A 16912-nucleotide genomic window follows, 5' to 3' on the forward strand; every position below is an offset into this window, starting at 1 on the left:
TTTTGGAACATTTCTGAATTTCCATACCACGTTTCTTCCTTTGTTTTCACTGCTAAAAATACAACATAGTATTCATTAATTTTAGAGAAGTAGAGATATCCAGTTAGAGAGGATTGTAGAAGCTTTCGATTAGGGGGAAAAGAAATGAATGTAATCTTCTCTTACTTGCTCCTGTGCTACCGTAAAAAATAAGAGTAATAGAGATAATGGACTTGCATAATTCATAAAAACATGCCATCAACAAATGAGGCCTGGTGTCATTCCTGTTGTGTGTGGAAAAATTGCTTATAAGCTATGTTATAAATGGCTCTTTATTTAATTTACTAAGGCTGTACCTTATTACAGCACATCTTAGTCAAAGTTGTATGAAGAAAATACAATAGAAGATAAAATCTCAATATTGTATTGATGGCCTTGTACAACATTGGCTAACCTTAACTCTACCCAACTTGTTTCCAGAAGATGAGAAGTTACCTAAATTTAATATGTTCAATTTTAAACATCAATATAACAAGAAACTCATTTTAGCAAGAGTTGGATAACAATATAGATCATCTCTGTCATCTTCAGATATAAAATTTACACACATTTCAAGTTACAAAGGAAGTAATGCTCTTACTAAAATATCTAATTAATGAAATAGAAACTTTCAGTTCCTAGAAATATAGCTAAGAGAGGCCATCTTATCAAGCCTTGGCAAATTATCTGTTGAGCTCTAATCAATCCCCTATCACCTTCCATAGTTCATTCATTTGAACATTTTTCTAGGTGCCTCATCCTATACCTTGTCTACTCAGCTCTGCACAGATGATCTTGGCCTCACACTTCTCAGAGACTGACAACTTCTGACATGATTTCTATCAGTGACTTTTCTTTCTACCTCATGATTTTGTTATCCACACTCTCCTTGCCTGTGTCAAAGTGAAAGCATTTCTCTTCTGCTTCCCGCTCCAATGCGGGCACAATCACCCTCACCCATGACCCAGTCCCCTTAACACTTGCTTTAGAATTCTGCTCCAGCAATTATTTTGAATCTTCAGGTCCTCCTTTTCCACTGGAATTGTCCCTCTAGTCTGAAAGCATGCTAATAACTTGTGAGAAGTAGTGTGCATGTTCTTCGAGACCAGGCAATCTAGCTTGCTCATTGTGGACTGCAATTGTTCTCTTGAACACCCCAAAATTTGAAGGCCTTTGACAAAACGGTTCTCATTCTCCTCATCCTTTCTAGAAGAAGATTCTCCACTTCCATATTTGTTTTTCCATCTCTCTGGCTTTTCCTCCTTCGACCAATTCCTAAATGTAGATATTCACCGAAGTTTGTAGCCTTATCCTATTTCTCTTTCCCTTGTCAAAATCACTCAAAATTATGACATCATACTATCATTTTTAGGCAGAATACTCCCATAAAACTTTTATTTCTTGTCTTTCCTTCTCATAATTTCTAGCCTGAATCCCTTTGGAATACTGGACATTTTTCATCTCTTTTTATATGTGTATCAAACTCAGTGTATTTCAATATTAAATGTGCTCTGCTTACCTCTGTTTATCATTATCCTTACAGTCATTCTCATTCCCTTCCCTACTCCAAATCTAATCAATTACTAGATTATTTCATTTTGTTCTTTACATCATTTCTCATCTATTTCTGACTACAATGATTTCAGCTTTATCCCTCAGCCCTCATTATTCTCTCATGGACTATAGCAAAAGTCTCCTGTATTTCTAAGTTGCTACAGCAGTCAGTCTCTCCAAACTTTCCTTAAACTGTTGCCAGATGGATCATAGCAAGACAACTTTCACTACGTTCCTCTGCTCCAAAATGGAGCCTAACATTATTTCCTATTATTGCCCTTTCTGAACTCTGCACTCAGTCAAATTTAAATCGCCTACTCTCCGTATGTGCCGCTTTCCCATTTCATGCTTTGTTATCCTCCTTTTCCTCCACCTACTTCATTTAAGGTCCAATCCCACCTCTATGCTCAAAGCCTGGCTCACATACCATCTGTCACCCGTGAATGGAAGCTCCCAATTTTCAGGCTATAGTTGCTTGCCCTTCCTTGGAACCCCTATTACTTTCAACTTTCTATTATAAATATTTCTCTACTCAGAAGTGCAGTACCAATGGAAAGAATGTGAGACTGGTGACAGAATTCTGATCCTGCCACCTACCGACTGTGGGATTTCATCAAGTCAATGATATCATAAAATTCTTAAATACATACTGCTCACTACCTTCCAGTCTATATATCTTGCTTACATTTGATTAGTCTACTTTTATATTGGCCTATTTCTTGTTTACTTTTCTTTTAACAAAGAAGATGTACATTAAAAAAAATACTTCAAGAGTTTCCTTCCCCTGGACTCCTAACTCTTGTCTTTCCTGTATGACTACACACTGACTTCTCATTAAAGTCCCATTTCTGTATTCTGTCTTTAAAAGAACAAAAATAAAAATGAAAACTATTTTTAAACATTCTGTCTTGTCAATTTAAAATTATGTTATTTATATTATTCTATGTGATACTTAGATAGAAGTATTTCCTTATGTAGAAATCACTATGATAGCCACTAGAATTCAAGACAACAAATCCTACAACAGGATTCTACAGCTTCACGCTGGATAGGGTCTGGGAGGGGAGGTAGCAACTGACTTTCTGGGAACACTGACAAAAATCTCTGAGAAGAAATAATATCACAGCTGGGGCTTGAATAAGAGCAACTCATGAAATGGGGTCAGTGGAGAAGGGAAGAGTGGAGGAGAAGATGTTGCAGGCACAGGGATGTTAGAATTTTAAATTAACATGGCTTTGGGGGTGGGGAGGGGCAGAAAACTCTTGGCTTTGAAAAAGAGGAAGATGATAAGTGGTTCCCATGTCAATTACTGGGAAGAGAGAGGTGGCATGGGTTTGGAAAAAGCAAACACTTGAACCTATGAGACAGGGAAGAGAGAGGTAGAGGTGAAAAAAGAAAAGCAGTGGTAATTCAACTGCTATGATGCTATGGTGGTCTCTGACTCGATAGCAAAAATAATTAGTATTAAGATCCAAACAGAGCTCATCCTAATTACATGAAAGCTGGCAAAGAAAGGGGAAGGAGTACAGGTAAAGAAAGCTGTGTGTCCAGTAGTTCAGATCCTCCAAAGATATTTAGAATAACTGCAACACAGCAGTTAAAAATATCTACCAAAGCATCCATGAGTCCTAGCTTATTGATCAGAAATGTGTGTCTAATAAATGTACAAGTCTCTTCAAATTCATGTTTTTTTCCTCAGTTGAAAAGGGGAGTTATTATATCACAAAATTAGAAAGAGAAAATTATGATATTTCACAAGTAAAGAAATCTTAGTAGAACTCTAGCAAATCATAACCCTTACAAATGAGAATTAATTGTTACTCAGATAAGCATCGAGCTAAATTCCACTGAAATTTGGTAAGGACGAGTAAGTGACCATGGGAAAAAAGTTATGATCAAGAAAATGATTAATAGGAAAATAGAAAAGAAATTGGGATAAATAAATATGACCTTAAACAATAAGATTCTAAAAAAAACAACAAAAAAAGCAATACATATGTTTTTCCATTTTCAAGTTTTTCTGTTATGAGAGAACCTACTCTCTCCCTTTAGAAAAATCACCTATATTTCGTTACATTAGACAATTGATATGTTCATTATTGTTTACATTCATTAAAACAGATTCACTCCCCAAATCCCCAACCCCACCAAGGACCTCTATTATGAAAACTTACTTAAGACTTTTACTCACTAAAATACATATAAGTTTCTTGGCATAAAAAGTCTATAACTCTAAATTTAGAATTCAATTGGTCAAAATTAGTGATTATATTTGATACTGAAAATAAACTTTAGTAAAGTAATTGTTTATTTAATATTTCTTATCCCTCAAGAAAAAATTTTCCCACCAATACTTTCCCTCAGATAAACATATTAATCTGTCAGGACTGAAGAGAAGACTAAACATTTTTTTGCCCTAGTAGCCTGTCAAAGCACTGTGTCATTAGTATTCTGTAATTTTCCACCTCTGCCTCTACTTCTGCAATCTTCTCCATACTGTCTCCCTAAACTAGACACTATCATGACCAAAGAAGATATAGAAAACAAATAATTTGTTAAAACTTGCTAAGAATAAGATCTGATATTGAAGAAATAATACCAACTGACTATATTGGTATAAGCATAATTTTCCTTGGGGATGGAGACAAATGGTTGTAGATTACCATTTTTTTATTGATGCAACTAAAGGAAATGACCAGATACAATGTATAGCTCTAAGTAGGTACTCGATAAACAGTAGTTAGTATTGTTATTCTGGCTAGCCTTTTTGGTTCTGGTATCCCTATGTCTTCTCCAATTTCATACCAGGTACAAATGGGACTAGCAGGCTTTGTAAGACATCAGGTTGAATTTCCTAACCTGTTCACCCCACTACTAACCAGGCAGCTAAAAAAATAAGAACTCTTCCATTTGAGACTAGTGAAAATGACAGTTTTTTTCCCTTCATAAAAGGCAATATATCCCCCTCCTGCCATAAGTCCCAGTTCACTAGTAAACACATAAAGTCATTTATGAGTTCTGTAAATTTGTTGAAAAGTCAAGGTTTTGCTGTTCCACGTAGTTTAATTTTCCCAGATGTATTTTGTACATTCATGTCTGAGTATGGGGGAAGTGTTCTTCTTGGACCTCCCTCTGCTCATTTCTGATCAAATTTCATTAAAAGTTATATTCTCCTGGCTGGCATTCCCAAAATGGACTGCTTGTTTCTGAAAAGATTAAGGTGAGCTTTGGCATTCCCTAGTTATGCCTATTGACACACAGTTCTGTTTTTCATTCATTTCCTGTTTAACACGGTGAATACATGGCAAGGTTTACTGAACTACTTGTGAGTTTTCAATATAATTTCCTTTCAAGAAATGTTTCTCCTCAAAATAACTTTTAATATACAACAGGTATATTTTTCTAAACTTTTTTTTGTTCATTCCTACTAGCAGCATTTTTTAGTGTATATCTGCCCAGTCCTCAATTACCTGTCACCTCAAACATTCGCTTCTTGAATGAAGTGACAACATTTCCATCCTTCCGCCTGAGTAAGGGGCTGCTTCTCCTCTCTGCCACTTTCTGTTTTAACCTGGACCGCACCTTCAAGTTGGGCTCAGAGGCTGGGGATTGAGACAAAGAAAATAGATAAAAATTAAAAAATGGAGAGCCAATCGCTCCTGTGTATAAAAAACGGCTCACCCTTTTCATAGTCCCTTCTCATCTCAAAGTAAAACCCCAAGCATGTAAATAAGGCATTGACTATAAATTAATTAAACAGACAAATGTCATAATTATTTTTATGAAATATGTGAAATGTTCTTCGACTTCTCTAAATGTAAAGTGAAAAAGGAGAAAAAATATGTTTCGACTTATTTTACGTAGCAGAATTGGGATTGTTAACAGGAAGTTAAATGACTGAGTATGTCTGGGTCAGAGTAAGATTTATTACACTTCATTGTCAGTCCTTTCAATTCTCTCAAGGGTGAAACTCAATAACCACAAAAACAGTACCTTAATGTGATTTTAGAGACTCTAGGCTGACTTCTGGTAATAAGAAGACACCTCTGCAGCATAAAATTTATGTCTGATTCTGACTCCTGAAATATTTCATTGTCAGTAGTTTCGAACCTGAAATCCTGGGAAAATATACTCGGTATAATAACACAAAACCAAGTAGAATCACTATGAATAAATCTTTGTATACAGTGAGTACACAATCAATTAGAAAGGAAGGGTGGCCAAGTCTTATTACTAAAGTTCTGAGTTAGGTTATATGTTCCAAAATACAAATGCACATTATTCATACATATGTTACTATTTCTTTGGTTGAACTATCCTAAATAGCGATGCTCTAAAATTAGTCATTATTTATTAGGTTTTTAAGTGATTATACTTTGGAAGAATGAAAACATTGGATTGCGTCTGTAGTAGAAATCGGTGATTATGATGGTGCTGGTGGAGATGATAATGATGATGATGATTAGGGAAACAATGTTTCTGATGACAACTAACATTCACATAGTGATTATTACGTTCCACTAATGTCCTAAAAGCTTTGTCAATAATAACTTCTTCAATCATAAAAATCCATATGGGATAGATTTTACTTACACCTTGAATATATCAATGAAGAAACCAAAACCCAGACAGGGAAAGTAACTTGCCAAGGTCACAAAGGTAAAAAGGGATGAAGCCAGGATCTGTACCCAGGTAACCTAGCTCAACTCCAATCTTCTAAATACTGAAAATACTGCTCTTCCACTCTTCTTTATGTATGAACAGTATAACAATTATACAACTGCTTTTCCAAAGCATTACTAATCATCTACATCAGATACAATGTTATAATGTAGCTATAATTCTGGATCAGATAAAATGATTTCTTTGAAGGAATTTTATAATTCTGCCAAACTACAGAGAGTATCAAAAGTAGAACTTACAATCTTTTATTACTCATTTATTTATTTTTTGTTTTTGACTTCAAAATCCTACTTTACTTTCCTCTTTGTTCTTCTCTTTTTCCCTTTTCTTTAGCTCTACCTTGGACTGAGAACCCTAGATTTTCTTGGAACTGGCTAGGTAAAATAAAAAAGTTAATTTTTTTTGTGTTTTACACCTGATTTTATCCTGAAAATACTGAAAAAGTAAAAATAAAGGGGCAGTGCTAAAAATATTGTAAAAGTAGAAAATGGGCAGGAGAGGTGGGCAGAGATCAGGACTGAGTACAAGAAGCTCAGTGACTAGAGACCTGAAATGTCTTACTTCCTGGGCCTCCCACCTTGAGGCAAAGAAGGGAAACAGTCTGGGGGAAGGATTAAGGCTCTTGCCAGACCTTCCAGGAGTCCAGAGCTTCCTTCAACTCACTTTATCTTAGTAGAGAAGGCTGAGTCTGAATTACTAGCATCCAACCTACCCATGAATAAGGGGAAAAAATGGAACTGTATTAATTTACTTAGAATCCACCCCACCCCCGCCCGTTGGTATATATTTATTTTTAAATGCCTTTAAAACGCCAATTTTGTCTCTGAAAAGCTGCAGGTTAATAAATATATTCCATCTAAAACCCAGAAAGGAAAAAATGTGCAATCCCTATGTGCTAACTAGATTGGTATCTGCTGTCACCTTGCTTATAACCCTAGGACAAAAATCACAGTCTCAGACTTTAATCTAGACATGACTTTATGATGAAGCCTAACAGATTCAACACTACAGACTGGCTCTCCAGAGGAAGTACACCAACTGATTCATCACTTCAAAGATGGAGGAGAAAAGGCACTGTGTTTTCAGCGGGAATATGTGCAGTTGGGACCACACTTCCCATCTATGCGATTTTCAGCGAGACTTTAGTACTATCTGAGCCTGACTCCTCGTTTGTGAAACATGAAACTCTAATACCTTCCTTACTTCACAGAACTGTGGCCACTGGATTAGATACCTGAGAGTAACTGCAAAGATCTGGGTGAACGCAAAAGGGAAGAAAAGGTTTACCCAATTTTTATTATTGCTGCTACTGCTGGTGGCGGGGGTGTTACACTAGGGATGGCAGAGCCAGGACTGGGACCTGGATCCCCTGATTCACAGTCCAGTCCTCCTGCTCCTAACACATTGCACCAGCTGGGCCCGAGTTTCTGCAATCAAGATGAAAATGTGCCAACAGCTTGGAAACTCGGCATATGCCATTTAAACATTCTACATGAAACCTAGAATTCCATAAGCTTTTCAGAAAAGACTTTACAGGCGGGCAGATAGCTTTTGTTCCTGCACGTCTATGAGAATGGGCTGGATACACAGCTCTTAAATATCTTTCAATGACAACATAAAAAAAAGTGAACATTAGAATAGGAATGAAAACTGGGTCCTGGTTTTGCATCTTTCAGCTACTATCAGTCCCCTCATTCATGCAAATAAGGAATGAAGATACCTTTGTAGTGCATGGAGTGAAATAGATGTGCTTTAAATGCCTGCTTCCCACATTAGGTATTTGGCTTTGGATGAATTCTTTTATATCTCTAAATCTCGGTTTCTTGTGTTAAAATGGAGATAGGTTTGTTTTTGTTTTGTTTTTCCCTCCATATGCTCCAACAGATTCCATTTTCCTTCTTTCTCTGAGTTCATGGGACCGAATCCTGGGACTGCATCACTCCAGTCCTTTGCTGGTTGGATTTCATCTGGACTCAACCTATTGGTAGGACTGGCTAGTGATCAAAGAATTAAGGAGTTAGAGACCAGGTATCCTATGCTCTCTCTGCTACAGTGCTGCATCACCAGGTGTAGCTTTGTCTCTTCCTGATGTCATCTCCCTCTTGAGGGCTCTGCTCCACAGCTTCAGCTTTCCCAGCACTCCAGCAACATTATTTCCTCTCCTTGCTTCTTTAGCTCTGGCTTCTCACTGTTGCTATTTTCTGGGTGCCTCAACATCCCTAAGCAGTTGTAAGCAGTCCCTTCATAAATGTCTATGACCCATATTGTGTAGGTTCTGTTTCCTGCCAAGACTCTGATTAACACAGTCCTTCATATTTTACAAGGTTATTGTAGACTCAAACAAAATAATGCTTAGTAGAAGATAAACCAGTGGTTCTCAACCAGCAAAGATTTTGACACCAAGGGACATGTGGCTATGTCTGGAGATATTCTGATTGTCAGTATGGGGAGTTGCTGCTGGAATGTAGTGGGCAGAGGCCAGGGACGCTGCTAAACATCCTACAATGTACAGGATAGGCCCCCACAGCAAAGAATTATCTGGACCCAAACATCAGTATCATCAAGTGTGAAAAACCTTGGGGTAAGCAATCAGTAAATGCAAGTTGTTAATAACTGTACTACACTGGGATGATCAAAGGAGATAATAATATCTGTTGGAGATTCTCAAAGAGGATGTAAAAGAGTATGGGAAGAAAAGAAATATTATCAGAAATCAGGGAGTGCTATAAGTGGCTTAAAATATTAAATATTTCAATACACTTTATACTTAGAAGTTTATTTTAAAACATTCAAAGCAAAGCTAGTCAACTTCTACTGGTTATGAAGATATGCAGAAAGATTCTCAAATTGGGGTAGGATAATATTTGAGGCACTGTGATATCTTTATCAACTGAGGACACACCTTTGTAAAAACTAAGAATCACATATTCTATAAAGTGCAACATAAATTTATTTTCTCAAAATATACAATATACAACTTTTCTAAGTAAAGGTCCAAATCCATTGGTTTTAGCAAAAGCTTCTGCCTGCATTTCAATTCTGATTTTGAGTCACCAGAGATATTAGTATCTAAGTGGTGAAGGCAAAGGTTGGAATGATAGATAACCATCATTTAGTCCTTGCAATGCTTTATAAACTCACTCCTAACATTTCAGAAGCCCACACACCAAAGCTCAGCGTGATATATACCCAAGCAGTAGAATTAATGACCTATTGAGCTGACTCAGTTTGCAGTTAAGAGTTAATTCCATGTTTAATGCTCTGGTCTCCCCAAAGGCTGAAGATTTCCATTCCAGTGACTTACTAATGGGAGGAAAATCCTCAAGAGCCCACAAAGAGACCACTAACTGGGGAGACATTCTGCTTGTATTTGAATGTATTTCATGCCTAGCTGCACTAATTGCATTTCTATTTTTACCCCACACCCATCACTCTCTACATCTCAATTAATCACAAAAACAGAAGGCAAGCTTTTAGTGCATGTGTGCCCAACTGAATGCATTTGTTTGCTGAGATGAAAACACTGCATGAAAAATTGATTATAATTATTTAAATGAAAACAATGGCAAAGAGGAGAGAACTAAAACCTTTTTCTCTTTTCACTTAAAAAAAAGTGAAAGAAGGAAACAGAAAACATGTGAAGAATGCCTTATGAGTTAAATATATTTGAATCTTTCTTCTCATACTGATCTCCATGGTGCAGAATGAACCTAGGTGTCAGTGGGTATGAAAACAATGGGAAAGAAATAGAAAAGTTAGGTAGGAGAAGCACAAGTTAAAAAATTAGGATTCTAAGGCACAGTAAGTGACAAGGCCCAGACTTGTCATTTCACTAAGAGATTGGTGTGCTGAGCATGTATTTGAGTGTGGAGGTGTCATTTTTGCACATGTACACACATACAAACATGGAAACTATCTTTTGCAGGAGCAAATGGGTCTCTGACACAAACAGACTAGACTCAGCTTTCAATGCTAACTTTTTCATGTACTAACACCCAGCAAACCTGGGTGAGTTTTTTGATCTCCATGAATCATTTTGTCATCTAGAGTAGATGATATATATGGATACATCACGGTGGAAGATTAAAGGGGTAGAATGAAGTTCCTAGCTCAACTGGCCATCACAAAAAATTTGTTCAATAGAGAGATGTTGAATAAACGAACGTTTAATTGTGTCCACATATAAGAATATGAAACTTATATTAAAATAAAACAAAATGAATAAAATTAAAACGTAAGCAGAGGGACAGAAGGCTAAAAGTGGTTTACTCCTTTTGCTTCGGGCAATAGTATCTATAACAACAAAAATAATGATGGTCCTTTTCTGATCTCTCACTTAGTGTATTTAAAATACTTTATGGTTAATAACTGACTTTCCATACTTTCCGCACTTTCTTTACTTGCCTGTTTATAATTTCTACTCTATTTACTCTATGTCTTAAATACATCACCTTTTACTAAGAATGATTACCTACTTTGTGCATTTTGTTTCTGTTCATTTTTAATCTTAACTTATGAATATTCTTTACATCAGTAATTTAGACGAAAATTCAATAACTACGTATCATGGTATAAAGAAGTTCTTCATTCTCATTGGATATGATCATAAGGAGAAAAGAAAGATGTTTCCATTGAGTAATGATTAATGATATTATTAATTAAGATCATTAATGATCTATCAAGATTAAGTACTAGATTAATAAATGTATCTTAATATTAATGAATATTTAAGATACTCAACAATTCCATCTCCACGTTTAGCACTACAATCATAGGTGAAGGTCAAGCTTCCATAGCCAGTGTCAGATCCCTTCTCTGGCATTGTCTATTCTTCTCTACTGGACTAGATATCTATCAGTTTATCAACCTAGCCTCCCTCTCTCCTGGATTTCTCCTGCTATTTCCCCCACACAGGGATACCTTGGAGCTGCCATATTCTGACACTTTGTCACTTAGAACCAAGCACGTATAACCTATGACCCATTCACTCTATTTTGAATGTACTTTCTGAATATTATGTTTCCTGGAGTAGTTCCTACCCAAGTCACTTTTACACTAACACTGTAGTATTATTCCCTGTCATGTGTGAACTGTTCAATCAAATGATCATTACAATTATGAAAAGACACTTTGGGAACACAAGTAAATTCTCTTATCTAGTTGATCTAAAGATATAGTGAGGGAGACCTTCAAGATGGCGGAGGAGTAAGACGTGGAGATCACCTTCCTCCCCACAAATACATCAGAAATACATCTACACGTGTAACAACTCCTACAGAACACCCACTGAACGCTGGCAGAAGACCTCAGATTTCCCAAAAGGCAAGAAACTCCCCACATACCTGGGTAGGGCAAAAGAAAAAAGAAAAAACACACACAAAAGAATAGGGACGGGACCTGTACCTCTGGGAGGGAGCCGTGAAGGAGGAAAGGTTTCCACACACTAGGAAACCCCTTCGCGGGCGGAGACTGCGGGTGGCAGAGGGGGCGGGGAAGCTTCGGAGCCACGGAGGAGAGCGCAGCAACAAGGGTGCGGAGGGCAAAGCGGAGAGATTCCAGCACAGAGGATCGGTGCCGACCGGCACTCACCAGCCCGAGAGGCTTGTCTGCTCACCTGCCGGGGAGGGCGGGGCTGGGAGCTGAAGCTCGGGCTTAGGTCGGAGCGCAGGGAGAGGACTGGGGTTGGCTGCGTGAACACAGCCTGAAGGGGTTAGTGCGCCACAGCTAGCCGGGAGGGAGTCCGGGAAAATGTCTAGACCTGCCTAACAGGCAAGAGACCATTGTTTCGGGGTGCGCAACGAGAGGGGATTCAGAGCACCACCTTAAACGAGCTCCAGAGACAGGCACAAGCCGCGGCTATCAGCGCGGACCCCAGAGACGGGTCTGAGACACTAAGGCTGCTGCTGCCGCCACCAAGAAGCCTGTGTGCAAGCACAGGTCACTCTCCACACCCTGCTTCCGGGGAGCCTGTGCAGCCCGCCACTGCCAGGGTCCCGGGATCCAGGGACAACTTCCCCAGGAGAGCGCACGGCGCGCCTCAGGCTGGTGCAACGTCACGCCGGCCTCTGCCGCCGCAGGCTCGCCCTGCATCGTGCCCCTCCATCCCCCCGGCCTGAGTGAAACAGAGCCCCCGAATCAGCTGCTCCTTTAACCCCGTCCGGTCTGAGAGAAAAACAGATGCCCTCAGGCGACCTACACGCAGAGGCAGGGCCAAATCCAAAGCTGAGCCCCGGGAGCTGTGCGAACAAAGAAAAGAAAGGGAAATCTCTCCCAGCAGCCTCAGGAGCAGCGGATTAAATCTCCACCATCAACTTGATGTACCCTGCATCTGTGGAATACCTGAATAGACAACGAATCACCTCAAATTGAGGAGGTGGACTTTGGGAAAAAAGATATATATATATTTTTTCCTTTTTCTCTTTTTGTGAGTGTGTATGTGTATGCTTCTGTGTGTGACTTTGTCTGTATAGCTTTGCTTTTGCCATTTGTCCTAGGATTCTGTCTGTCCGTTTTTTTTGTTTTTTTTTTTTTTACTATAGTTTTTAGCACTTGTTATAATTGGTGGATTTGGTTTTTGGTTTGGTTGATCCATTCTTTTTTTAATTACTTTTTAATTATCTTTATTTTTAATATTTTTTTATTTTAATAACTTTATTTTATTTTATTTTTTAAAATTTGTTTGTTTCTTTCTTTCTCCCTTTTCTTCTGAGCCGTGTGGCTGACAGGGTCTTGGTGCTCTGGCCGGGTGTCAGGCCTATGCCTCTGATGTGGGAGAGTGGAGTTCAGTACATTGGTCCACCAGAGACCTCTCGGCTCCATGTAACATCAAACGGAGAAAGCGCTCCGAGAGATCTCCATCGCAAAGCTAAGACTCAGCTCCACTCAACAACCAGCAAGCTCCAGTGCTGGACACCCTAGGCCAAACAACTAGCAAGACAGGAACACAACCCCACATCTTAGCAGAGAGGACTAAAATCATAGGAAGATCACACAACCCCAAAACACACCACCGGACGGGAACCTGCCCACCAGAAAGACAAGATCCAGCATCATCCACCAGAAAACAGGCACTACTCCCCTCCACCAGGAAGCCTACACGACCCACTGAACCAACTGTAGCCACTGGGGGCAGACACCAAAAACAACAGGGACTGCAAACCTGCATCCCGCGAAAAGGAGACCCCAAACACAGTAAGTTAAGCAAAATGAGAAGACAGAGAAACACACAGCAGATGAAGAAGCAAGGTAAAAACACACCAGACCAAACAAATGAAGAGGAAATAGGCAGTCTACCTGAAAAACAATTCAGAGTAATGATAGTAAAGAAGATCCAAAATCTTGGAAATAGAATGGAGAAAACACAAGAAAAGTTTAACAAGGACCTAGAAGAACTAAAGAGCAAACAAACCGTGATGAACAACACAATAAATGAAATGAAAAATTCTCTAGAAGGAATCAATAGCAGAATAACTGAGGCAGAAGAATGGACAAATGACCTGGAAGATAAAATAGTGGAAATAACTACTGCAGCGCAGAATAAAGAAAAAAGAATGAAAAGAATTGAGGACAGTCTCAGAGACCTCTGGGACAACATTAAACACACCAACATTCGAATTATAGGGGTCCCAGAAGAAGAAGAGAAAAAGAAAGGGACTGAGAAGATATTTGAAGAGATTATAGTTGAAAACTTCCCTAATATCGGAAAGGAAATAGTCAATTAAGTCCAGGAAGTGCAGAGTGTCACATACAGGATAAATCAAAGGAGAAACACCCCAAGACACATATTAATCAAATTAACAAAAATTAAATACAAAGAAAAAATATTAAAAGCAGCAAGGGAAGAACAACAAATAACATACAAAGGAATCCCCATAAGGTTAACAGTTGATCTTTCAGCAGAAACCTTGCAAGCCAGAAGGGAGTGGCAGGACATATTTAAAGTGATGAAAGGGAAGAACCTACAACCAAGTTTACTCTAACCAGAAAGGATCTCATTCGGATTCAACCGAGTTATTAAAACCTTTACAGACAAGCAAAAGCTAAAAGAATTCAGCACCACCAAACCAGCTTTACAACAAATCCTAAAGGAACTTCTCTAGGCAGGAAACACAAGAGAAGGAAAAGACCCACAATAACAAACCCAAAACAATTAAGAAAATGGTAATAGGAACATACATATTGATAATTACCTTAAATATAAATTGATTAAATGCTCGACCCAAAAGACACCAACTGGCTAAATAGATACAAAAACAAGACCTATATATATTCTGTCTACAAGAGACCCATTTCAGACCTAGGGACACATCCAGACTGAAAGTGAGGGGATGGAAAAAGATATTCCATGCAAGTGGAAATCAGAAGAAAGCTGGAGTAGCAATTCTCATATCAGACAAAATAGACTTTAAAATAAAGACTATTACAAGAGACAAAGAAGGACACTACATAATGATCAAGGGATCAATCCAATTAGAAGATATAACAATTGTAAATATTTATGAACCCAACATAGGAGCACCTCAATATGTAAGGCAAATGCTAACAGACATAAAATGGGCAATCGACAGTAACACAATCATAGTAGGGGACTTACCCCACTTTCACCAATGGACAGATCATCCAAAATGAAAATAAATAAGGAAACACAAGCTTTAAATGATACATTAAACAATATGTACTTAATTGATATTTATAAGACCTTCCATCCAAAACCAACAGAATACACTTTCTTCTCAAGTGCTCATGGAACATTCTCCAGGATAGATCATATCTTGGGTCACAAATCAAGCCTTGGTAAATTTAAGAAAATTGAAATTGTATCAAGTATCTTTTCTGACCCAGTGCTATGAGACTAGATATCAATTACAGGAAAAAAAATGTGTAAAAAATACAAACACATGGAGGCTAAACAATACACTACTAAATAACCAAGATATCACTTTAAAAAACAAAAAATACCTAGAAACAAATGACAATGAAAACACGACGACCCAAAACCTATGGGATGCAGCAAAAGCAGTTCTAAGAGGGAAGTTTAGAGTAATAAAATCCTACCTCAGGAAACAAGAAACATCTCAAATAAACAACCTAACCTTACACCTAAAACAATTAGAGAAAGAAGAACAAAAAAACCCCAAAGTTAGCAGAAGGAAAGAAATCATAAAGATCAGATCAGAAATAAATGAAAAAGAAATGAAGGAAACAATAGCAAAGATCAATAAAACTAAAAGCTGGTTCTTTGAGAAGACAAACAAATTAATAAACCATTAGCCAGACTCATGAAGAAAAAAAGGGAGAAGACTCAAATCCACAGAGTTAGAAATGAAAAAGGAGAAGTAACAACTGACACTGCAGAAATGCAAAGGATCATGAGAGATTACTACAAGCAACTTTTTGCCAATAAAATGGACAACCTGGAAGAAATGGACAAATTCTTAGAAAAGCACAACCTTCCAAGACTCAACCAGGAAGAAATAGAAAATAAAAACAGACCAGTCACAAGCACTGAAATTGAGACTGTGATTAAAAATCTTCCAACAAACAAAAGCCCAGGACCAGATGGCTTCACAGGCAAATTCTATCAAACACTTACAGAAGAGCTAACAACTATCCTTCTCAAACTCTTCCAAAATATAGAAGAGGGAAGAACACTCCCAAACTCATTCTACGAGGCCACCATCACCCTGATACCAAAGCCAGACAAAGATGTCACAAAGAAAGAAAATTACAGGCCAATATCACTGATGAACATAGATGCAAAAATCCTCAACAAAATCCTAGCAAACAGAATCCAACAGCACATTAAAAGGATCATACACCATGATCAAGTGGGATTTATCCCAGGAATGCAAGGCTTCTTCAATATATGCAAATGAATCAATGTGATACACCATATTAACAAACTGAAGGATAAAAACCATATGAGCATCTCAATAGATGCAGAGAAAGCTTTCGACAAAATTCAACACCCATTTATGATAAAAACTGTCCAGAAAGTAGGCATAGAGGGAAGTTACCTCAACATAATAAAGGGCCATATATGACAAACCCACAGCCAACATCATCCTCAATGGTGAAAAACTGAAACCATTTCCACTAAGATCAGGAACAAGACAAGGCTGCCCACTCTCACCACTGTTATTGAACATAGTTGTAGACATTTTAGCCACAGCAATCAGAGAAGAAAAAGAAATAAAAGGAATTCAAATCGGAAAAGAAGAAGTAAAGCTGACACTGTTTGCAGATGACATGATACTATACATAGAGAATCCTAAAGACGCTACAAGAAAACTACTAAATCTAATCAATGAATCTGGTAAAGTAGCAGGATACAAAATTAATGCACAGAAATCTTGCATTCCTATACACTAATGATGAAAAATCTGAAAGAGAAATTAAGGAAACACTCCCATTTACCATTGCAAGAAAAAGAATAAAATACCTAGGAATAAACCTACCTAAGGAGACAAAAGATCTGTATGCAGAAAGCTACAAGACACTGATGAAAGAAATTAAAGATGATACAAACAGATGGAGAGATATACCATGTTCTTGGATTGGAAGAATCAACATTGTGAAAATGACTATACTACCCAAAGCAATCTACAGATTCAATGCAATCCCTATCAAACTACCAATGGCATTTTTCACATCTCTA

At 37.9% G+C, this 16912-nt stretch overlaps 1 protein-coding gene across 14 annotated transcripts in view; it reads right to left on the minus strand.

Annotated features, from left to right (window-relative positions):
- HDAC9 (histone deacetylase 9) overlaps window positions 1-16912 on the minus strand; it is a gene marked incomplete at its 3' end in the record, with an annotated part of 568944 nt that overhangs the window by 416019 nt on the left and 136013 nt on the right. For 7 of the 14 annotated variants that reach the window (XM_079710903.1, XM_079710909.1, XM_079710913.1 and 4 more), the window contains one exon: window positions 5043-5174. The exons of the other annotated variants lie outside the window; for them this stretch is intronic. In XM_079710903.1, the coding sequence (XP_079567029.1) occupies window positions 5043-5174 (132 nt within the window). The remainder of the gene's footprint in view (window positions 1-5042; window positions 5175-16912) is intronic. 14 annotated transcript variants of the gene reach the window in all.

The sequence above is a fragment of the Hyperoodon ampullatus genome (assembly GCF_949752795.1).
Source record: "Hyperoodon ampullatus genome assembly, chromosome: 9".
NCBI classification, from domain to species: Eukaryota; Metazoa; Chordata; class Mammalia; order Artiodactyla; family Ziphiidae; genus Hyperoodon; species Hyperoodon ampullatus.